The 23,755-nt window shown below is 52.6% G+C and overlaps 2 protein-coding genes across 6 annotated transcripts; one reads left to right on the top strand and one right to left on the bottom strand.

The window, feature by feature from the left end:
• Nucleotides 1-991: 991 nt before the first annotated feature.
• Nucleotides 992-20,615, top strand: LOC121589337 (putative epidermal cell surface receptor). 5 transcript variants are annotated; one of them, XM_041908161.1, is made up of 10 exons: nucleotides 992-1,124; nucleotides 10,148-10,754; nucleotides 12,021-12,829; nucleotides 15,080-15,287; nucleotides 16,466-17,347; nucleotides 17,623-18,411; nucleotides 18,609-19,503; nucleotides 19,588-19,763; nucleotides 20,077-20,301; nucleotides 20,367-20,615. In XM_041908161.1, the coding sequence occupies exons 2-10, from the start codon at nucleotides 10,643-10,645 to the stop codon at nucleotides 20,372-20,374; spliced, it is 4,104 nt and encodes a 1,367-aa protein (XP_041764095.1). In that variant the 5' UTR covers nucleotides 992-1,124; nucleotides 10,148-10,642; the 3' UTR covers nucleotides 20,375-20,615. The 5 variants fall into 5 exon arrangements, with proteins under 5 accessions (XP_041764095.1, XP_041764098.1, XP_041764094.1 ...); XM_041908164.1 differs by having other exon boundaries at nucleotides 992-1,539; nucleotides 17,623-18,318; XM_041908160.1 differs by having other exon boundaries at nucleotides 992-1,539.
• LOC121589338 (DNA helicase MCM8-like) lies at nucleotides 20,486-23,725 on the bottom strand. Its single transcript, XM_041908166.1, has 3 exons — nucleotides 23,316-23,725; nucleotides 21,545-23,230; nucleotides 20,486-21,473 (listed from the first exon to the last, which is right to left on the bottom strand). The coding sequence occupies exons 1-3, from the start codon at nucleotides 23,623-23,625 to the stop codon at nucleotides 20,965-20,967; spliced, it is 2,505 nt and encodes an 834-aa protein (XP_041764100.1). The 5' UTR covers nucleotides 23,626-23,725; the 3' UTR covers nucleotides 20,486-20,964.
• Between the last annotated feature and the right edge of the window lie 30 nt (nucleotides 23,726-23,755).

Raw genomic sequence — 23,755 nt, 5'->3', positions numbered from 1 at the left:
GAACACAATTGAACATGTTGTTGGCTCAAAATAAATAAAATAACTAAAAAAGTACTAAAGTTAGTAGGAATATTAGTTTAATTAACAACCCATTCACTGTGAGCTTATGTGCGTATTGTATTAGTGCACAAAGAGCAATGCATCGACCTGTATCCTATATGGACTTTGGTTACTACCTAACAGTACCTTTGGTAACAACTCGTACCTTTGCCTAATGTATGCAATGTCATTTTTTACGAATTTGGAGTACAGGATTGCAAATGCAATCATGAAATCGTGTGCTCACTCGGCGGAATGTTTTAGTTTGCTAGAGGAAATTCAGAAAGCTGGTGTGAAGGTTTGCAATCACATAAAATAAATCGTGTATAGAAAATTGTTAAAAGTAGTTATCGAGTTATGTTACCAACTATGAAACGGTCTCATGAAGCACTGCAAAAAATTAAGAATAAATTAAAAAGAAAATACTTTTCGATATGCTGGTCAACCACCAGTACCACGTTGGAAAATTCTAATTCTTATTTCTAATTTAAAATTCCAAATCGTAAAACACGTCACTATAATATTGTCACGCACTGTTGCTAGGAATTCTGCAATCGACCGACAGCGCCATCTATGAGATTTGACGGAACTATCCCACCCAAAGCTTTGCTTTATGCTCGCACTCTCAGCATACGATGCAACAGGTCCCGCATGCTGCAATGTGCAACATATTGATGCTCTTTTCTTTCTCCCTCCCTATACACTCTATTTCGCTTTCTGTCTGCTCTCTTTCTCCCTCTTTCTCGCTACGTTTTCATTCCCTGCCGCCATACATCCCATCCCGCAAACAATAGCCCATCATTGCCCGTCTCGCTCGCACCACGCCAAATGGAATCAAAACCGGTTCCGGCACGAGCCACCCCACCCGCACCGCACCAGCGTTTGACGCAACAACACAACAACCCCCGTCACACGCATTAAACGCGAACCGCTTGAAGCGTTTTGGGGACCGTGTGGTAAGTCGCCGCCGCGGCGGAAAAGCTCGCCAGATGAGATTTGATCGCCGTTCGCGTCGGACGTGTGACGATCGTTGGCGCGCGTACCTCGTGGTCTTTAAGCCGTCCAGTGTGCGTTAGAGACGATCTGTGAGTGATTTTTTTTTCTTCTTCGTCTGTTGAATACTGCCGCTAATTGGTGCTTCGTGTCTCTCTGTCTGGCTTACAATAAAAAGAGAGAGTGTGTGTGTGTGTGCGTGAGTCATCGAGTGTCTGTGTGTGTGTGAGTGCGTGTGCTCAGTTTTCCTTTACATGTGTGTAGATCCTTAACTGAACCGTCTGTAATTTTCTGCTCCAATGCACCACGTGTCTTAAGGGGTGGATTGTTTCCTCCCTACTCCTCCTTCTTCCGTATGCTGCCGCTGCCCCTCGTGCCACGACGAAAGAAAGAGAAACGAGAAAGAAAGCATTAGAACGGAGCGAAAGCGGCCACACGACACGATACACGCCAGTTAAGCGATCCGGCCCAGCATCGATGTAAAAAAAAAGGAAAGAAACAAAAAAGGTAAGGACCACCACCAAGCTTTTGTGTGCGAAGAAAGCGCCAATGCCTTTACCGGTTCGTTTGGAGCTTGCGTGTGTAAGTCTGTGTGTGTGTTGTGTGTGTGTGTGTGTATGTGTATGTGTTAGTTGGCAAAAAATGGCACGGGGATTAAAGCCAAAGCCGCTGAAACGTTACGAGCGACGAGCGACGAGCTTTTTGCATCCCCAGCGACGATTTGTTGTAACCTTTTCGAAGGTAAACACAGTGGGGGTGAGTCTTAAGATCGGAACGGTTTACAGCCTGCCGGTGCTTTCTTTGGGAACGATTGCTCGTGCTCGTGGTACGTGTTTTGTGCATAAATTGTCTTCCTCTTGATGCTTGGAGGCAAGCGTCAACCAGCAGCATAAAAAGCAGCTGTGAATGAGTGTGAGAAATTGGACATTAAATCATCGTCTTGTTAAGCCAGGGAAGGTCGCAAACCTGCACTCTGAGGTGGCAGGCAGTGCGAAATGAAAAAAAAACACACACACACTCCAAAAGCACTATCAATGTGGTGAGTGCTCTGGTGTTGGTGGTGGTGACGCGTCTATTCACTTTCTTCCACCCGGCCGATCAACCGCGGCGCAGTGTTCAATTTCACTCGAAACCCCCGACAGCGACAAGCCATTTTGAAAACGTTTTTTCCACCCATCTCCTCTCGCCCACTCGTTGCCCGTTTTCTCGCTGTCCGGGCTGAGTGTTTTCCCTCCCAAACGGGGCAGCAGGTTTCACTTGCTTGACCATTAGACCGATCGGTTTTCTCAACGTAGCGCGTTTTCTCTTATCACGATCACGGCCAAGAGCGGTACCAGTTTAACACCCTTCTTCCCTTTTTTGTTTGCCCATGCCAACAGGGTGTGTGTGTGAAGATGCGCTTAAGCGCCGTGGTTGAGAGAGAAAGAAAAAAACCAATGTAAGAAAAACACCTGGGAGCGGTTTTCCCTTCGGCACGCTTGACAAGGCCACGGGGCGACGGTAGCGATCACTTTTCTCCCCCTCGTAAACTGGTCACACGGGTAGCCGACCAGTGGAGCGCATATTTATTGATGGTTTTAATGTTTTCATCGCCGCCCAATAGCCCCCTCCCCGCACCGAGCAACAGTGTGCCACTTAATGAGACGCGCACAGCACGACACTTTCCCCGCATCGATTTTCACCGTTGTGAAGTCTTTTTTTGAAAAATGAACATTTTAATTCGAAACCATTTTTCCCTTCACACAGACTTCTTATCTAATATTGTTTAATACAAAGCTTATCCCACCACACACTGACAAAGGAAAGCTGCAATTTTTGTGCTGCACTAAAAGGAACCGTTTGGCCCCGCTCCGCCCAACACGTGCCAGCAGATCGAAAGCAAAGACGGGCGTAATGGTGCCGGCTAATGAACGGCGCAATTCATGTAACCGGGCCGGCCGTCCGTTGTCGTGTTGTCGGGGCAGTTACACGCCCCTGCTCTAATTTGCCGCATTTTGGCACGCCGTTTCGGTACGCATGAGTTACGCCGACGCCGCTTGGCTGTGGCTGGGATTTGTTTGGCGGTGCCGCAAATGTTTGGCAGACCGTTTGATTAGCCGTTTTGCGGGCCTCGACCCCCGCCTGCCAGCCGGGGGGCACAGACGGTCAGACAAGGTTTGCCGAGCTCAAGTACTCTCTCGGTCATGATAATACGGTCCCATTGAAGCACAAAATGCACTCCACTTCTAAACGACAGACGAACACGATTGAGATGATCCAACGCGCTTCTTAGCGCTGCCCGGATGTGAGTCAGACCGAGTACCGGAGTGGAGCCACATGCACGCTAATAATAATAAAAAAACACACACACACACATTCACACACAGAACGCGACAAATCAACGCCGGAAACGCGTCAACGGGGGATTTGGCTCAGGCGCGTTTCTAAGCAGCCCAGCAGACTCGACTGGACAGCGACAGCGAATACAAAATCCGCGTCACGTCAGCTGCGCGTCACGGGCCGGGGCATCAAATTGAATAAAATTATTTAAGACTGCGCGCCACCACAGAACAAAATGTGTGACATTTATCTCTCTCTCTCTCTCTCTCTCTCTCTCCCATGTTACCCTCTCTTTATCTCTCCATTCGTTCGAGCGGCGGTCGTTTTGTTTAAAGTGGTCAAGTGATGCGGATGCAGAAGATCGGGGCAGATGGGCGATAAACAATTGCCTAAATTAATTAATTGATGCGCTTTTCGCGTTCAGGCTGCCTCGGAAGTGATGGAAAATGGCGGTTCCGCTTTGGTCGCCGTGCTTTGTGTGCCGGCACTTCCGCATTTGCTGATTTATTAGTGTGCGCGTGCGTGTGCCGAGGGACAAAGGGCTCGATCATGGACGCGACCCGGTCAGTCCGGCTTCCTTATGGGGGTCAGGGTTTAGTTTCGGTGGATGATGACGCACCACCAGGCTTTGTGACCTCAGCTCGCAAAGATTGGAATAAAACATGCCAACCGAGTCTGAGAGAAACCCCAAACTCCGTCCCGAGAAGATTGAATGTATTTTTTTGTTTGGTAGGTGAAATTCTAGACCTGCTCCTCACCGAGCTGGTGGAAAGGGTGAAACTCATCATCAACATTCCATCGTATCCCATGTAGAGGCGTTTGTTAACACAACTCCGTGGATCATTTGTTACCTGCTGCTTAGTAATGCTCTGCCACGAAGATAATCATATGATAGATAAAGTTTTGGAAAACAACACAGATATGGTCAGAGAATGTATGATTCAGCTCGTTCCCCAACGGAGGAATGAGCAACGGGGCGAGCAAACAAAACAAACATCCAGCCAACCGCAGACACCTTGGCCAGCAAGCGACGAAAACGGTGCAGATAGAAAAAGGGCCCTCCCTTTTCGTGGCCTGCCGCACGCTCAAGTCTCTCGCACGGAGCAACGCGGCGGCGGTCAAACTCGGGCTGCGCCTAGAACCACCCGAAACCCCAACCCGGCTGTGTTGACCGATTTCCTTCGGCCCGCAAGAAGCCTCAAGAAGATCGTTCCATCGCTCGGTCATAAAATGCCCATGCCCAAAGGCCCAAAGATGCCCAGACCTTTGCCCGGTTTAAAAACCGGTTTTGCGCGTCGCGAAGCGAACGAACGAGCCTTGGAAAAGGGGAAGCAAAAAGGGTGCGTTGCGGAAGAAGCCGGGGAAGGGGAGCGGCATTTCGCTTTAATTTCCAGCGTGTGCTGTGTTTTTGTTTGTCAGAGACCCGGGACCAGAATCTGTGCTTTCTTTCCTTCTTTTAGTACTTTTCCATCCTCCGTTTTTTCGATTGCGTGATGTTTTTTTTTCGTGTTCCTTTTCGTTCGGTTCATCCCTTTCGGCAAGTGACCGCTTGTTGCTTCATTCTCGTGCTTTCCTGCTCTTTCTGACGCCTGACGCTCGCGTGCTTTCGGCTCGTCTGGCGGCCATTCAGCGTCTCAGCGGTGGAAGAATCCGGGGGAGCGGGGGGAGCGGGCAGCGAGGAGGGTGAGATTTTCTTGGTGCCTTCACCTGCCTGGGTGCGAGAATGTAAACCTCAGGGCGAAGGGCCGATTCGGGATGCTGGGAGTTGGTGAAACGACGGGAAGGTGCGAACGTTAAATTTTCAAAAAGAAACACCCCAACCGCCAACGGCACGGGATGGAATGTGTGCGTGTGTGTGTTTGAGTGACCACCGCCAGGGCAGGGGTACCTTCCATCACATCCCCATTTGTCACGGGCACAGGGAGGACGCACACACACACACTCACACCGGCGACCGTGATGCATTATGCATCATCTTCGTTCGAGTTAAGAATGCGCCCGCGTGGAGTACAATGTGGCAGTGATGTCACTGTTGGCCACTCTACGTTACAAGGGGGAGGAAAAACCGCACTTGAGTCGAGTGTTTGTGTGCGTCTGCGTAGGAATGTGTAGGAATGTTAATGAAATTTGCACCTCCCAGTGTCGCAGCCCCAAGCGAAAGACATCTGTTTGCGAAAGCATAAATCAAATCTATCGCGCCGGCTATTTTTTCGTGTAAGATGAAACGATAATGTCATTCGTTTGCTCACCCAGACCGGAACTTTCGATGAGAAAAAGAGACATGGAAAGAGAGAGTGATAGAAAGAAGAAAGGCCAACAGAGACAGAGGTAATACAATCATTTTTATACGCGCGAAAGTACACCGGAGGGAGAAATTCCAAAAGGCCCAACCCTTGATGCCGGAAACGGAAGGTAAACGCACACACACATACACACACCGAAGACAGAGAAGACTCACTTTCTCTTTCGCCACCATGCGAGCAGGCTGCGTCAGCCCAAACATTTGACCAACTGTCACCAACACAGTACCTTGTGCTTGTCTGTGGTGAAGCAATAACGGCTGAGTAAGATTGTGTGCGATGTTAATTTGCATACAAACAAGCCGCAGAAGCAGCTCAAGGCTGGCAGCACATTTGAAGTGATTTGTTCACTTACACACACACACACAGAGACAGAACTCGTCCCGGACAAATACGGATGTTGAGGCAAACGGCTCTCCTCGGGAGCTGGATTTGGGTGCTCGGCGGGCCAAATAAAGCGAACAGCATTGATGATTCAACCTTTTCCGGCGGGGATGGGCGCATGAAGGTTTAGTCCGAGGCCAGTCATAACCATTCCGTCATATGTAGAGCTTGGATGTGGATAATTGCACGGGCAGGATATGTAGATAGGTAGCGTGAGCGTGCGGCTGGCCATAAATCAATTACGTTCGTCCGTGTGATTGATGCAGATTAGGTGAGCAATAAAAAAATAGGATGTTATAAAGCGATCAAGAGGATACTGTAATGTCGGGAATATATTAATGTCTACAACTTTGAATTATGTAGAATATTCACTAATTAGGAGAAGAGATGATGGTACAAGAAACGAACCCCTTGTGAGCCTTCAATTAAAAATAATTTACTTAAAAATACACCCTTTTTCACTGAATCAGCTTTCAAAGCGAGTTAAAGGAGACTTCAAAGCCCATTTCTATACGTAACAATGTTACCCATCAGCACGCCATTAGCAGCACCGCCAAAACGTTCTCCTATTACACCATTGGCCGACTCGACCGGTTAAAAATCTACATCCCACCTGAATTGACCAAAAAAAAAAAAAACAAAAAAAGCGAAACAAAAAACAACACATAATGCCCGCACACTGCCGCCACACATTACATGCGACTTACATGAACCGGATCGGAACACGAGCGACCAGCCTGTCCGTGCCAACCGGTGCAACCGTTGCGGTGTTGCGTTAGATAACGAACTGCATCGGCATCGGCTCCATTCGATGCAAAGTATACCCGGGGGTGGCTGGAAAAACCATTCTTCCCTTTTCGACCCTTATTCACCAAGAGGCGGAAAAGTCGGTGGAACATTTGCTGCCACCGAAAACAAAAAAACAACACAAACGTCCAGCACACGCAAGTCACAAGGCTGGGACATGGTTCACTTTTCACTTTTCTTTTTCTCGCCTCTCTCTCACTCGGTGTACGTACGTGTGAGTGTCGGAGAGTGTCCAATTCCGGGGGCAGCTTTCGTAACGACTCGCCAGCCCCGTTCGGGTGGGTTTTGTGGACCAATTTTTGCCTGCCTGCCTGCCTGCCTGCCTGTCTGTCTGTCCCGCCGTCGTTAATCCACTTTCCATTGCTGTGCGGTAATAGGTTCGCCTTTCCTTTTGCCGGCAATCGCACTGCACTCGCATCGATACCGCAGTACACGGGAGCCCGAGATCAAGTTTCGAACCCGCAAGAGTGCGAGTGGTAGAGCATTTGGAGAAAACACCAGATCTCTCACAATCACGGCACAAAATCGTGGTTATTGTCGATCGATTTCAATCACGGTTGGCAGGCAATGGGAGCTAAATTTCATTCCACCTGCACCTTTCAAGCGGTTTGCGCGGACATTTTGCTTTCCCCGACCCGCAAGGGAAGCGCACAGTTGATAAATGTGTAATGCTTTTTATCTTCCCTCCTTTAATGAACGGTTACGGGTTTTTTTTTAATTTTATTTCTGTTGATCCCTTCCCCCATGCTGAACCACCACGGGCTGAAAACTGCACTAATTATAGCGGAAACACTTGGAAGGAAATGATCATTTCCCCTGGCTCGAAATTCCCCCGAAAACAATAATGCCTAGCGGACAAACCGAAAAGCAAAAATAAAAATAAAAAATCGCACGATGCTGTTTACGCCTTTGTGCCATCGTTAACAACGTCCCTTGGGAAACGATCGCGTACCGACGCTGATCGTGAGTTTTCCCATCGACGCTCTGGCTGCGTTTTGGAAAATCGACATCCATAATAGTGAAGCGGGGGGCTTGGTAATTTATGATTCTAACGGTCCTGGCTAACCTTCAGCGACGCCGATGCCCGTCACCGCATGCTTGTCATCGAAAGCAGAAAAAAACCCCGTTCCAGCACAACCACAACCTATAGCACTGATGACCGACTAGAGACACTAATTTCCCTGTCCGGTTTTGCTCATCCCCCCGGGGGCCCGGGACGACAATCTATCCCTCGGTGTGTGCAGTACCGATGACGCCAGTGCCAGTGTATTTCAGGATGGCTTTTGTCGACATTTGCAACCGCGCTAAATGTCAGCACCGAGCACCTGAGCTGGACGGAACACCAAAACCCCCCGCGCGCGATGCACTTTGTGCCGTTTGTGCGCTATTATGCTTGAAGGGTAGAAATACTTTCGAGACATATCGATCGTTCTGATGCTGAAGCCTTCACGTGCCGTCGTGGGTTGCTGCTAAGCCGCAACAGTCGAGTTATTGGGTCATTGTCAGCCGATTGAAACGATTGCCTTTATAATGTCAACGAGAGTGCGATAATGAGTGTCTGTTTGTGCGTGTTTCTGTCGAGCGTGGCCAACAAATAGCAAACAAAAAAGCTCCCAACTCGATGCATTTTCTTTCTTGTGCAGTGTTGTCGACCCCAAATGGCCACATTATCTCTTGGCAAATTGTGCGATAAAACGGTGCGGTGAAAACGATATGGAAATGGAAGCAAATTAAACCAAACACAGCAAAACACTTCGCCCGACCTTCGGCACCGTAACAAAAGACTTCGATGCGCAAGAATGAGACGAACCGTGGCCCCGTCTGGTAAAAGGCATTGCCAGTGCTAGCTAAACATGATTTCTTCACCACTTACCGCAGTCTTCTGTATTCTTGTCTATTACCCCCCCCCCCCTTCCCCTCTGTCCGCTGTACCGGTTCTTCTTCTTGCCCCGGCAAGAGTAAGGGGTATTATGTGCAAATGAGCGATAAATCAATGACGCTTCAATCAGCGCCCGCGTTTGCCGTTTTGCTATTTCCTTTTGCTCTCCGGCTAGGCGCATCATCCATCCGCCTGACCTGAATACATTGTTTACCGTATTGCGTGGGCGTTCAGCTCCCCTCACACTACCCCTCCTTTCCCTTTTACAGACGAAGAAGAGAAGGGTAAAAAAAACACCCGAAACGCGCCACCCAGCCAAGTAGCGCGCAAATGGCATGCAAATAATTGCAACCAAACACCGATTGCGCAACCACCGATCGGGCCTAGGCGCCGTCTACCGCGTAACCGATCGCATACAAACACACAAGCACATGAGCACAGTGATTGATAGTGCATTACTCATCGAATTCTCTCATAAATCTCGCATTTCGCACTGCTGGAGCTTCGTCGTCCAAGCAAAATTTGCCACAACAGTTGCCTCATGTGGCCGTGTGTTTTTATTTCCGCACTGTACCTCACCCGGGGTTTCCCAAACCTTGCCGTGTGACGCGTGCGTGTACGATGATGACCCTGGCGCAGGAGCCGGCCCCAGTGACGCATCGACACGTATATCCTGCGTTACACCGTTAAGGGAAGGGATGGGGTATTGCATTTAATTTTTACACCTCTCCAACGCTGTGTCAGTTATGGTTCATCGACGAAACGCACAACACAACTCGCGACTCGGTTCGGTGCGAGCCCAAAAGGTAGGCTCGAGGTTTGGTTTTTTTTTTTGTTGCTGTGCAAATTGTAGTTGTGTGACGTGGCAAACGGCTTTTTGGTTGTTTTTTTTTACACCCTTTTGCTTGCAATTCCGCCGTCCGGAATCGTGCAAAATCATCTTACCTTGAGCGTGAAAGTGAAACTGTGAACTTTATGACGCTGCGTTGAGTCAGCGGGGGATTGGAGGTTTAAGTTTACTTCCGGTTTTCCCGTTTTCCTATGTTTATCGCCTCGAGCCAGAGTGAGCCTTTCGATCACGTAAATCTGTCGGACAAGCTGGTCAACCGAACTGATTTGAAGGCAATTTGAAACCAAAAATTTAAATTGGCATTCACCAACAAAAAAACTACACAAAAATGAAAACAATCAACTCATGAGAGAGCTTTGCAAAGGGAAAACAATATCCCAGCAGCAGCAGCAGCAGCAGCAGTAGAAGAATAATGGCCCGCAAGTCATTACGACAGCATTCATTACGCGCCGGTTGTTGTTTTTTCTCTCCTATTCCGAAGCAAAGTGTGCTTTTATGTTTCATGAAGCTGTCGGGGAAAACCACTTTTCTTAATTTAAAATATTTCTTTCTTTCTTTTTTTATGATCATCCACAGGACCACAAAAGCGGAGGAACACTGTAGCGATTGAACTTTTTTTTTTTACCCGAAAGTGAGCTCATCCACAATGGAAGAAATGACAATCGTGTGTCCCAACGGTAGCCTGTGAAATAATTAATCAGTGTGAGTGGCGGTGGAGGTGTGAGAAAAGCTTCAGGTGCGTCGAGTGGCCGGCGAGTGCGTGAGAAAGGGGAAATTAGTGGCCCAGGTGTGTGGCCTGAGTGATTGTGTGTGTGTGACCGCTCAGGGTCCTCCGTCCAGTCGGGTAGTGCAATCGATCGAATGATCGAACCCGTGAACCAGTGATTCGTAATCGTGGATCGTTACAACAGTGTTTGAAGTGTGCGTGTGTGAACTAGAAATATTCTCCCATTTTCCCTCTCAATTCCTTCAATGCTAGTGCGAAGAAGCCTCAATAGCAGTGATTATTCAAACCGTGTAAAGTCGTGACAAAGTGTGCATTGGTTGGTGGTGCAAGGCGCCGAGCTTAAAATGGTTCGAAAGAAGACGTCCAAAATGGACACAGCCAACGGTCGACTGGTGCTACTAGCAGCAGCAGTATGTTTGATGTGCTGCTGGCCAGCCCTGGCACAGGAAGCGGAAGGTAGGTGTTGGGGAGGATAGTAAGGAAGTTCTACATCACCGCAAGCCATTCATCAGAGAACGAACAAACTTCAAAACTCAATCAAACAGGGAACGTGGAACGAAACATAACGACACATTCAAATCATTAACACTGCGGGAAATTAACGAACAGAAAACCCATGGAACAGAAGAAACAAAACAACAACAGCAAACCCAGGGCCCCTTCCCTTTCCCTTTAACGGTTTCGGGGAGGCAGGGTACGGTTCAATCTAATGATCAATCAAATCAAATTACATCTCTCATCGATGTGTTTGTGCGTTTGTTTTTTTTTTCTCTTCATCTTCTTCAATACACATCCTACCCTGTTTTGCCTCTTTTGCCTCCTTTGGCGTTCCACCGTTCACGCATGGGGCAACAAACGCCCCAAGAAACCCTTGCCACGCGGCCAAACAGTTTCGTTTGTCTTGATTTGTGTTTGTGTGTGATCCAAATTTAAACCGAATTGCGGCATTGCAGGGCACACACGGCGGGCAGTCACAGTACCCAGGTAACCCTGGGAAATGATGTCTCTTTCCCTTCTAACCTTTTTGTTTGCCCATAAAGCAGTAGAAGAAGAAGAAGCAGCAGGTAATTACCATTTCAGTTCGTGATTGGTGAGGAGGGAAAATTGCTATGAAACGATTGAAGATCGCTGTTGCCTCATGTGGCTGGATGGATGGTTGTGTAAATATGTCGCCCTTTTTTTTTTGGTGTTTTTTTGTAAATGAGTTTCTTGTTGTTTGCTTCCAAGCCACCGTGAACGTCCTTCAATCTTTTTGGCTGGTAAACAAGTGAAGCAGCTCAAGATCAAGCACGCGAAGCAAACACACGCTTAGGTTGCTGTTGTTGTTTAGGCTTAGAATCCTAAATTGGAAGCAACTCCAATAGTTGTTGCACGTTTAATGAAGCCATCATGCACCGACAGCCACTAGAAAGCGGGCCAATATCAAAGGGAAAGTCCAGCCTATCGAATATGGTTGGCTGCAGGTTGGGGAGAGCCGCTGGTGACTTACCATCATACCTTATCATTCTTTGCACACGATGACTTAGAGTTAGTGTAGGCGATACCGGCGATACACCCATGTTGCACCGGACGAAAAGCCTGCAATGACAGATTAGGTAAGCTGTATCGAAACCTGCCACCAGCGTGTGTGCAAAAGGGAATGTAGGACAGCACACCAGCACATCTGCCATGCCGATCATTCCCGTGTCTAATGAAGGGTTTTGTGTGTTTCGCTTTCCACAGCTCCAACCACGACGCCAGCAGGCAGCGAGGAGCTCGCCCCGGCTGCTACCAGCACGATCGCCAACACGATAGAGCCCTCCGAACCGACGACGGCCGGATCGCCGCTCGAGGTACTGCCACTGGCGACGAACCCGCCGACTGCCGCTGGTGGCGAATCCATCGCGACCGATCAGCCGGCACAAGCGGATGGCACAACAACCACGCAGCAAGCGGCCCTCGACACGTCAGCCCCGTCTACCGAAGGTACAACAGCGCAGCCGGACAACAGCGCAGCATCGCCCGAGGTCAAGACCGTGCAGCAAGACCCGGATAGCACCACCACCACAACAACGACAACAATCGCACCCACGACGGTGTCCGATGTTTCAGCACCAGCACCAGCCGCCCCGGAACCGGTTATTCTGCACGTGAAATCGCCCGAGGAGGAGGCGAACGATCGGGCGGGCGACCGGCCGCCCTCGATACTGAACCACTTCCTGCCGAGCGGCGAAAGCTCCTCCGAGGAGCTGCTCAAGATGAGCGATGTCGGCCGTGCGTCGGCGGAGGTGCGCGGCCGGGCGATCAGCTTCGGGCCGGCCGAACCGATCAATTTCGTTACCGCACCGAATCTGGTCACCACGGTGCCGCCGCCGGGACGGTCCCCGGGAGCCGACCAGAGCACGAAACCGCCCGCGTTCGATGACCTCAGCGATGTGAGCATGGAGTCGACGGATGGGACGGAACCGGGGCCAGGGCCGGCCGACGGCAAGTCGATGGAAATGGCGATGATGACACCGGGAGAGTGTATATTCAATGGCATCGAGTACAAGGTAGGCGGGCAGGGAAGGTGCTAGATGGAGGCGATCACGGCTGGGTGGCTTTCTAATGGCGAGCCAGTTTGATCGTTTGTTTGCTCGGGGGAGGGGGTGTAATGCCCCGATGCTTAACTAAGCGTTGAAAGTGGCTCACCGGGGAGGGGCTGGTGATCGTTGTTTGGATAGAACCAACCACACACACACACACACACACACAACTAGCTGTGACGCAGTGCAGAGGACGGATGTTATGAAAGTTTGGCACGAGAGACAGCAACAGCAAGATTTAATGAGTTCCGTTCTGGCATTGCGCGTGACATTTCAAATCGATTGCTTAACACACCGATTTAAATAAACTGTTCAGACACGCATTGCAACACTGCAGCGCACTCCAATCCACCCTTTGACCTCAAATAAAAGGGGAGCACCTTGAAGCACTACTGCAGCTGCGTACCTAGGCGCGCAAAACCTTCACCCATTCGCGCGGGGTGACACATATTTGAAGGAATGCACGTGCAATCAGTGTCAGCCCTATCCGGCCTGCTATCGGCTAAGCTGCACCAACATAAGCCAGCTGTAGTTATGGTGTTGTAGCGTGCGTGCGTGCTTGCCGTGCTTTAGTGTAATGCTTCGCCACGCATACGCTTGCCGTGCAGCTGAAGCTGCACAGTAGGCGCTACCTTACGCAACGCTAAAGCCAACGGTTTGAGGGTGCGCACATCCGCAACAATCTTGCGAATAAATGGAACGCAAACGCGACGATCCCAAGGCGGGGGTACACCGGTGCAATTGTACACAAAGTGGGTCACATTAGCGCTGGGGCATAATCTGTGGTGGCCTACTGGTGCGCGTACCTTCGCCGCCACAAACCAGAGCACCAAAGGCGCGATGAGTACGCGATGAACGTGTGCGCAGGTGGCTGTCCTTGAACTCGTCTAATCGTAGTGTGCGCCGTAGAGGCGTCTGTTGCTGTCTTGAACTTAGTGTGCAAGACCCGCGAAGCAAATGGGCAAGAGTCGTAGTTCAGCAACAGTTTGTAGAAGGTAGACCCGAGGGGTTTTGTTTAGTTAATACCGCTTCGGACGTCAACTTTCGTCATGGAACGGTGCGCCGAAACAATCGAAATTCGAAACACAACCTGATTTAGCAGCCCAACAGGTGTTGGGTAGATTAGTTGCCTGTTCTAACCTCGGGCGAGGGAGCTATCAATTTCAGCGTAGCTTCATTCCTCAACGAGGACATTAAAAGGCTTAGAACAGCTAGGAACAAAACCGGCTAGCGAAGTTCAGGTTGTTATGTAAAGCATGTTGGAGTTGGAACTTTGCAATGCCTATAGGAGTTACAGGAAATAACGCTTGAATATCGTGCACACGCAAGTCCCAACGGATGAGTGTTTGCTACGCAAATTTAACGTTCAAAACATCACTTTTAACCTTAGACCATGCCCTGGAGAGCCAGGAATTTCGTGCGCTTCTCCAAGAGTCTGCAACAGTTGCTCAATTTCGTCATGCTTCGTCTGTCTGGCTGTACCCTTAACCTTACGCTGTCCACCATCGCCACGCAGAGGTGCATACCGTGAGAATGCAAACGGATCGATTTTTCATTACCTTTTTGACTGGGGGACCTACCTCTCCGTCATTAGATTAGTATTGCACCACGTTCCCATGCCGAGCGGACTTTAAACGGGTTTGATGTCATCATTCCAGCACGAGTTTGGAGGGTAATGGGAACTCCAGAGACCGCAAGATCGCAGAACAAATATTCAAAGTTGGTTTGCCCCGAGGTAACCATTAGATGCGCCATGGTTTTTTTTCCATAAAACCCAACCAATTTGTTGCCGTTCTATACACTGGCACTGGTTCGTTCAGTTGTGCGGCTACTCACAAACGCTCACCTGCAAGCCCCGGCACGACCAAGCATGAAGAAGCACTTAACCTACATTCGATCGCTTTTTTTGTCGATCGGGCTGAATGGTGATCGCTTTTTGTCAACGCGTGGGACTACTTGGCTTTCGGTGTGCCCCCTTTCGCCGATCGCTCCCAGCAGAAACGTCCTCCCCATCTTTGTTTGTCCCAACTGTCCCCCAACGTTCCCCAATCCGCTTCCCCTCAAGCGGGCGATCTCGCCTCTAAGACTCTAAATGGCTGAAAACTCCACAAACAACTATCACTTTCTGGTCGGCGATCGAACGCGATCGCTCCATGGTTTGGAGGGGTTCACTCGCGAGCGGTTGTAAGATCTTGCTACGTTTCTTTCACTTCACAGACGAACGCCACCGTGGACAAGGATTGTGACGAGCGGTGCCACTGCGAGGAGGACGGCAAATGGCGCTGCGAACCGCGCTGCGGCCGGCCATTCATCAAGCGGGGCAAGACGGCGCTCGCCGCCGGCTGCTACGAGAATCCGTCCAAGACGGACGACTGCTGCGCCACGCTGATCTGCCCGTCCGAGCGGCTCACCGATGGACGTGTCGGTAAGTTATCGTTGGGCGCATCGATGTAATTACATCGGCTTGAATTGTAGTTCATGTAGCAAGAGGGAGAGAGCGAAAGAAGCCACCCCAGGTACGATGGCGCAACCGGTCGCAAAGGTGTTGGCCACGTACACGGAAATCGAAGATCAGATGCGATCCGATCGAGTCGCAAGTCGAGTCGCGTGCTGCACCACGAACGCCATTATGCGACCGACGGAGATGGTGGTTTTGCAGCACGCAGCAAAAAGCGAAATGTGAGCTTACGTCACTCGGGCGCCGGTGTGGCTTTCCCGCACTTCCTGGTCAAGCAAGCTGGGCGCGAAACTGGGTCTTCACTGGCGAACGTTTTGCATATTGCGCGATTGCGCGATTCCACACGCACGTTGGATCGGACTCCCATTCGGACTGGAGTTAAGCAAAATTGACAACAAACTGGGAAGTGTGTCCAGATAGTTCCTATACATTTCGTAACCTGTTTCAGTGGGTTGGATCAACCAGAATCATCTGCAATCGTCCAGAACCCCCGAAATCATCGGGTAGAAATTAAAAAAAAAAAAACAGAACTTATCTAAACATTGCGACTTGGTACCATCCAAAATGTCCAGACCATTCCGAGCGATTCCAATGGTTCTCGACCATCGGCGACTCTGAACGGTTCCGGACGATTCCAGACGATTCCTACGGTTTCAGATGACACTCACAGTTGCGGATGGTTCTGTAAGATCCCGAACAATACGAATGATTCCCACAGTTTCAGACGGTTCCGGATGGATCCAGACGGTTTCTCACAGTTCCGGACAGTTCCGATCGGTTCCAGACGCTCTCAGACAATTCGAACGATTTAAACGGTTTTCAGACGAATCTCACAGATAGAAATGACTCCTTCAGTTCCGGACGATTTCAGACGGTTTCGAACGGTTACGACGGTTTCGAATGATTCCAGACGATTTCCACGGTTCCGGACGAATCCAGACGGTTCCGGCCGGTCCTGACGATTCCGAAAGATTCTCAATATTACTAAAAATACCGATGGTTTCGGGTGATTCCGGACGGTTTTAAGCGGTTCCGGAAGATTCCGACGATTCTGACGGTTCCCAACGAACTCATCTCTAATGTCAAACTCACCCCGTAACTTACATCTTCTCTTTTTCCCTCTTTTCCTCACCACACGCACAAAGAACCAACGCCCGTGTCGGAGGAACCGGCCACAACCATCCCCACCACCACCACGGCTCGGGCGATCGTGACGAGCTGCATCTACAAGAACCGTTCGTACGGCATCAACGAGCGGATGGAGGTGGGCTGCGAGCAGATCTGCACCTGCACCAGCGACGGCGAGATGGAGTGTGCGGCCCGGTGCGCCCCGCTCAATGCGACCCGCTCGGAGCAGTGCGTGGTGCTGCCGGATCCGCACGATCCGTGCTGCAAGCGCGAGTTCTGCGACGTCACGCTGGACGATCACGAGCAGAACAGCGGCGTCATGATGATGATGGCACCGGCCTCCTCCTCCTCCTCGCCGTCCACGACGGCCGCCGGTCCGGCCGAGCAGGCCGACACCGCGGCGCAACCGGCGGGCTGCGAGTTCAAGGGACGCCCGTACCGGCTGCACGACCAGTTCCACGACGAATGTAACGCGCTCTGCCTGTGCACCGAGGCCGGCGTCCACTGTGCCAAGATCGAGTGCCCGTCCGAGTTCGGGCTGGACGTGCTCGATCCGCACTGCCTCAAGTGGGGCCCGGAACCGGCCACCTTCCGCGCGATCGCACCCCGCTGCTGCCCGGAGCGGATGCGCTGCATCGACAACGGGACGTGCGAGTACAAGGGCCAGTTCTTCGACAACTGGTCGGACATACCGAGCAATCTGACGGGGTGCGAGCAGCACTGCTACTGCGACACGGGTATCGTCGAGTGCCGGCCGGCCTGCCCGCCCGTACCGGCCGCCCCACCCTCCCATCTGCCCTGTGGCTCGCGGAACGCCCGGCTGATGCCGATCCCGGGCGAAGAGTGCTGCAAGCACTGGGCCTGCACCCCGAACGCGGACAATAATGGCATCGCAAGCGGTAAGTAAACACGACGACAGGGACAAGCGTTTTGTTTTTTTTTTTTTTGGAGTGCTTCTGTCCTCTATTCCTCTGTCTTTACACCCCGGAATGTGTGTACGTGTGCCTGTTTGTGTGTGTTTGTGTCTTCTCTACAAACTTTCACTCCCTCCCGACACGATTGTGATCATGCCACACACCGCACCATTGCGCTCATTGTACCACTGCACCCTTTGCGCCATTCTTTGCATTCATTCGCCAACCCATCAACCAACACCAATCGTTTGCATTTGCAGGGAACGACGTGCTGAAGCCATTGCTGATGCCGGGAACGATCATCAATCAGTTCCTGCCGACGAAACCGCCCAAGGACAAGGAGCAGCCGGCGGCCGCACCGTTCTACCCGACGCTCGACGGCAAACCGCCCAAGGTGCCGCAGGAGAAACCGCACAAAAAGTACACCAAAGAGGACGGCCCCACCACCACCACCACCACGTCCGGCAAGAAGGACCACTTTAACAACATCTTTGCCGGCACGCGCCCGGTCGACGAGCCGGCGGACGACGGGAAGTACGATTACGGCAGCTACGAGGAGGGCATGAAGCCGGCCACGCTCGGCGTACAGCGGCCCGGGCCGCCCGGCTACTACGGCCCCGAGCTAAAGCCCCACTACGGCGGTGAGTTTAACCCGTACCTGCACCCTGCACTGGCCGGCGCCGGTGCCAACGTACCGCAGCCGGGCGGACAACCAGCCCAGGGCTCCCAGCTGGACAAGCAGCTGCTAGGCGTGCTCGGCCCGAACGGTCCCGGCAGCCTTCCGCCGAACATACGCATCGAGCAGCTGCTGCAGCACATACACTCGCAAGATCCGAACCAGCTGGCGGCACCGGCCGGGCATGGTCTGCTGCACGGCCAGAACGGGCCGCCGTACCAGCCACAGCTTCCGGCACCGCCCGCCACCACGGGCAACGGCATCAACTACAACCAGTACGGTACGGATCCGCACGCACCACCGCACGTGGAGCTTGGCATTGCACCGCACGAACACTCACCACCATCATTACCACCATCGGCACCGGCACCAGGTTCATACGCATATTTACTTTACCCATCCAACGCACCCGTTCTGTCGCTAACCCGCCCGTTTTATCACTTCCTCCTAATAACTGCGCTTTTCCGGGGTTTTGGGACGCTCTTCTACCCAACTCTTGTTCCTGCCCCAGGCACTCCTTTTCCGTGGCACACTAACTCACACCAACCGATTCGTTTCCTTCTCATTCAGGTCCGGGTGGACACGCCGGTGGGTTAGCATTCTCCGCGCTGCAGGTCGATCTGAAGGTGCTCGCGCTGGACGCGATCGATCCCAACACGGTGCGCGTCATCTTTCTCGTGCCGCAGGTGTACGTCGGGTTGCACGGGCGGGTCGAGCTGCGGTACACGCGCACCCGCAACAACGACACCAGCACCTGGCAGTCGCAGGTGTTCGCCCCGCCGGACGATCTCATTGCGACGCCCCAGCTCGAGTTCGAGCTGCCCGGCCTGAACGCCAACACGGAGTATCGCGTCAAGATCACGCTCATCCTGCGCGACGTCAACTCGCAACCGTCTAGTCAGGTGTACACGGTGCGGACACCGTCGGATCGTGTCATTACACCACCGTCGATCGGTATCGGTACCGGGCACTTCCCGCACATAAGCCATCCGACCAACTTCCTGAAGGAGATCATACAGGATCCGGAGCTGCGGGCGGCGGAGGTGAACTCGACCTGGGCGAAGATCGCCTGGCGCAAGCTGGACGACGAAGAGCTGGACTACGTGGACGGGATACAGCTGCGGTACCGGGAGATCGACAGTATCGTGTACCACGCGACGCCGCTCATCCATCGGGCGCTGAGCGAGTACACGGTGGAGGGTTTGCAGCCGCAGACGCGGTACGAGGTGGGCATCTTCTTCATTCCCTTCCCGGGGCATGGGGAGGAGGTGCGGGCCGGAGACATGCTGCCGATCACGACGGCCGAGCGGGTGGACGTGTACGGGTTCGAGGTGGTGGTGAATGCGAGCAAGATAAAGGCGACCAGCGTGGAGGTCAGCTGGTCCGGTGTGCCCTACCCGGAGGACAAGTACATCAACATCTACCGGGCGATCTACCAGAGTGACAGTGGGAAGGAAGATTCAAGGTATGGGGGGGAGGAAGGGGGGGACTTTGACTTCTTGCTGCTTGCGGAGGTGCTGACACTTGCTTCGCCTGTTCCATTTTGCAGTGTATTTAAGGTCGCCAAGCACGACTCCACGACGGGGACGCTTATTGCGGACCTGAAGCCGGGCACCCGGTATCGGCTGTGGCTTGAGATGTACCTCACGAACGGTAGCATTAAGAAGAGCAACGTAGTCAACTTCATCACCAAACCCGGCGGTCCTGCCGTGCCCGGAAAGACAGGTTCGTAGGTTCGCACAGTGAAGTTTTTGTCGGAATCAATTCCAGCTAGCTCCGAAGTTTTCTGGTTCTCGATTCCGGAATCAGTTTCCGAAATCGGCTTCGGAATCAGCTCCAGAATTGGCTTCGGAATCGGCTCCAAAATTGGTTTCCGAATCGGTTTCAGCATCGGAATCGGTTCCGAAATTGGTTCTGGAATCAGCTGCGGAATTAATTCCGAACACGGAATCGGAATCGGGTACGCCCGATTCCGAGCTCCCACCACTGTGTCCCAGGACCGACGCTCACCAAAACGAATTCTTCCCGTATTTCGCAGATAAACTGGCAGCTGCCGGTGCGGCCGGTGCCGTGAATGGAGACTACTACGGGCCACTGGTGGTCGTCGCCGTCATTGCAGCGCTGGCCGTCATGTCCACGCTAATACTGCTGCTGATACTGACGAGGCGTCGGGTGCAGAGTGCTACGATAACGCCACCGAGGAAGAACGATGCGGCGTACGACAATCCCAGCTACAAGGTCGAAATTCAACAGGAAACGATGAGTAAGTGCCCTTTGCCGGGTTAAAGCTGAATTTACAATCGTTCTAACTGGCTTTCTCTCCTGTAGATCTATGATTCGAGCGTGTCTTGCTTTGATGGTCACTCTAGCAGCCGGCTGCCATCCCGGAAGAGGCTGTCCGTTAAACCACATCGTACCAGCGAACTGCTGCCAAGCGCTATCGCGAATCGGTTTTCATTATTTATTACACTGTCCATCGATGTGAGACAAACGACGAAATTCTCCGCTTCCCCGCTTCCGCAGCCCCGATCGTCCCGTGTGTACATAGTAGAAAGATAATCCGTCCCTCAAGCTCAGCTGCGGGAACAACAACTGTCTCACGAACGCCTTCCGCCTTTAGCACAGTTACGATCCCATCGCCTTCACCTTCCTCCTACTATGTGTAGCCATAGCCTGTATAGAGATAAGTATCGTTTAGTGTGTATTGAAACCGATGAAAACGAATCCCGCAATGAAGAAGAATCGTTCGATCGCGAAAGATTGTAAATAGAGATGTAAATCGAACCGGGTCCATCCACTCGAATCGATCACACCTAGGACTGTTTGAGCAACAATCAACTATGCTCTCCAAGCGCAACTGGGCGGGGAGTGTACTCTGTACAGAAATAAAGTTTACTCGTCATTTTAACAAAAACACTGTCGCTGCTCATTCGATGATAAACTTGTAACAATCGCGTCCCTTCTTTAGCAGAAAGCCCTGAATGTTCATCGTGTCGATCAGCTCGTTACAGTTGGCCACAATGCCACCGGCCGCCATCGCTTGCCGTAGCTCGGCCATCGTGTACAGCGTCGTGCCGGTGACGGCCGAGCGGGACGCAAGCACACGGGCAAACTTGCGCACCATCGACGTTTTGCTGGTGCCGCTACCGTTGGTCAGGCGGGTAAACTGTAGATCACCCTCGTCCGTGCTGAACACGTCCAGCATGCTCTGCCGCAGGATGGCCAACACATCGCGCACGTGGGCAACCGTTGCTTCCGGCGAGAGGTCAATCTTTGCGCGGGCCTGCGTGAGGCGTATCAACCCCTCCAGCTGCCGGGTGGTGACCGGTATCATGTCCATATGGTTGTGGGCCCGCCGCAGCTCGACGAAGAACTCGCGCAGTTCCTCGGCCGCCTTAGCCGTCAGCTTTGGTTGCACGTTTTTGCGGGCATATCCTGTACAAAAAGGGGGAAGAAGGTCATTATTTCTCCCACAGATATTTACCTTACACAGTAATTCATCTCACCGATGTACTTTTGAACGATTTCCGGTGGCAACAGGTCCATCTGTTCGCCCGGCGCCAGCCGTAACCGCTCTTCCAGCGGCGGCTCCCCTTCCTCCTCGTACGAGCAGTGGCCCGACGCGTCAAAGAACGGATGCGACGGCTGCGGTTGCAGGTGGGACGAGCCGGCCTTGGCCAAACCGTGCACCTTCTGGATGTGGGCGGTAAGCAGATTGTCCGTCCGCTCGTTCGACCGATCGAGCAGAATGAACACCAGATCGAACCGGGACAGCAGGGCCGGATGCAGCTTCAAGTTTTCCGACACCGTCTTCGCCTTGTTGTAGTGGCCACCGGCTGGGTTGGCCGCGGCCAGTACCGTCGTCCGGGCCGGCACGGTGCAGATGACGCCCGCCTTGGCCACGCTGACCGACCGCTGCTCCATCACCTCCAGCAGCCCGCTGTGGCCGGACATCTTGTCGAACTCGTCGATGCAGCAGACGCCCTGGTCGGCCAGCACCAGCGCACCCGCCTCGAGCGACGCCCCGACACCCTTCTCCGTGCGCACCGTCACGGTGAGGCCCACGTTGGAGGAGTTCGTGCCGCACACGAAAATCCCGCGCGGTGACACATTGGCACAGCTTTGCAGTATTTGACTTTTCCCAATGCCCGGATCGCCCACCACGAGCACGTGTATCTCGGCACGGGTACGCGCAGTATTGGCCATCCCACCGAACAGCCCGAGCAGCAGGCCCGCCTTCACGATCTCATGCCCATAGATCGTGGGACAGAGCGATTGGACCAGCAGCCGGAAGGGCGACGGTTCCGCCTTGATCAGCCGTATCGCTTCCATGTCCAGCTCGGTAAACTCCGCCAGCCGGTTCCAGTTGGCCAGCACGTTCTTGTTGCTGCGCACGTACACCGCCTGCAGGTACGCTTTGAACATGCTGGCCTTTCCCGCGCCGTCCGATCCGTCCTGCGACCGGGCCTTCAGTACACCGGTCACGGTGACATCGTCCCCCGGGCACACACTGTCCACCAGTTCGTGCGTGAGCTCGATCTCGATGTTCTTGGCCGCACTGCCCGCCACGGTCCGCGAGCCCTGGGTCGTTTCCTGCAGCCGCAGCGTCTGGTACGCCTCCATGCGGGTGAAGGCGGACTGCTGCAGCAGCACGAAATGGCTGCGCGCTTTGCACCCACTGTGGCACGAGGTGGGCGTGGTGTAGATTCCATCCTTCTGCTGAACCGCCTGCTCGCTGCCACACTGCGCACAGCGGAAGGCACACCAGGTGTTCATGATTTGGGTCGCGCCGGCACGAATGATCGTACCGCGGACGGATACCAGCTTGCCCATGCTGCTCACTTTGATCGACGAAATGGATACCTCCGGGCCGTAACCGACGATCCGGGGCCGAATCGTTTGCAGACACAGCTTTGCGTCGCTCTGCGTACTGCCGGTCGGCTGCTGGCACATTAGCGTGTGGTGCATTGCCAGCCCGATGCAGGCAAGCGTGTGCTCCGGGCTGTCCGTCAGATCCTGTCGCAGTGTGGACCATTGCGTGCGGAGCTGCTGATCGTTGTCGCAAGCATCTAGCTTTAGCTCGAACCAGCAGGTTGCTTTCACCTGCGGAAGATCGTACAGGTCGGCAAAGTCGCCGTAATGCTTCTGCATGGCGCGTACACGATGGACCGTCTTGGAACTGGATGAATAATCTGTAACAAAAACGGGGAAAGGAAGGTTGTTGTTACAGATATGTTGCCGGGAAAGGAACCCATAACCATCCCCGCTCTCACGTACCTTCATTGGGAAAGTATATCTTCCATGCAACGTATTCACAGCCGCTGTTTCGTAGGCTCGTCGAAAAGCAGGTGGCTTGGGTGGGTGGTCCCGATCCGGAGGAACAATCGGCCGACGACGATGGCAGTGCAAAACCTACCGGCTTTTCTCTGGGCACATAGGCCTGGTGCCGGTAGCCACGGTAGTTGCCTCTCCAATTGCCACGCCAGCCTCCTCGAGCACCGCGAGAAGAGCCACCGCGACGATTCGATGGGCCTGCATTGTTCGTTGTATTTTGTGTCGGATTACCACCGGTCGGATTTTCCGCCATCGGAGAGCGCGCGATTTGTTTCAAACGCGACGAATCAACGACAACAACAGCAACAAACGGCCGTCAACAGGTATCTGTCAATTTCAGCGCTAGCGCCACCTGTCGGCAAAATGATGCTTTGACAGCTGAA

Source organism: Anopheles merus, chromosome 2R (genome assembly GCF_017562075.2).
Source record: "Anopheles merus strain MAF chromosome 2R, AmerM5.1, whole genome shotgun sequence".
In the NCBI taxonomy this organism is placed as follows: domain Eukaryota; kingdom Metazoa; phylum Arthropoda; class Insecta; order Diptera; family Culicidae; genus Anopheles; species Anopheles merus.
This window is presented reverse-complemented; position numbering and strand designations above follow the sequence as displayed.

Coding starts and splice junctions, on each gene's coding strand:
- LOC121589337 (XM_041908161.1), top strand. CDS start 10,643: ATGGTTCGAAAGAAGACGTCCAAAATGGACACAGCCAACGGTCGACTG. Junction 10,755..12,020: donor CCTGGCACAGGAAGCGGAAG/GTAGGTGTTGGG, acceptor CGCTTTCCACAG/CTCCAACCACGACGCCAGCA. Junction 15,288..16,465: donor GCTCACCGATGGACGTGTCG/GTAAGTTATCGT, acceptor ACACGCACAAAG/AACCAACGCCCGTGTCGGAG.
- LOC121589338 (XM_041908166.1), bottom strand. CDS start 23,625: ATGGCGGAAAATCCGACCGGTGGTAATCCGACACAAAATACAACGAAC. Junction 23,231..23,315: donor GATATACTTTCCCAATGAAG/GTACGTGAGAGC, acceptor TTTTTGTTACAG/ATTATTCATCCAGTTCCAAG. Junction 21,474..21,544: donor AATCGTTCAAAAGTACATCG/GTGAGATGAATT, acceptor CTTTTTGTACAG/GATATGCCCGCAAAAACGTG.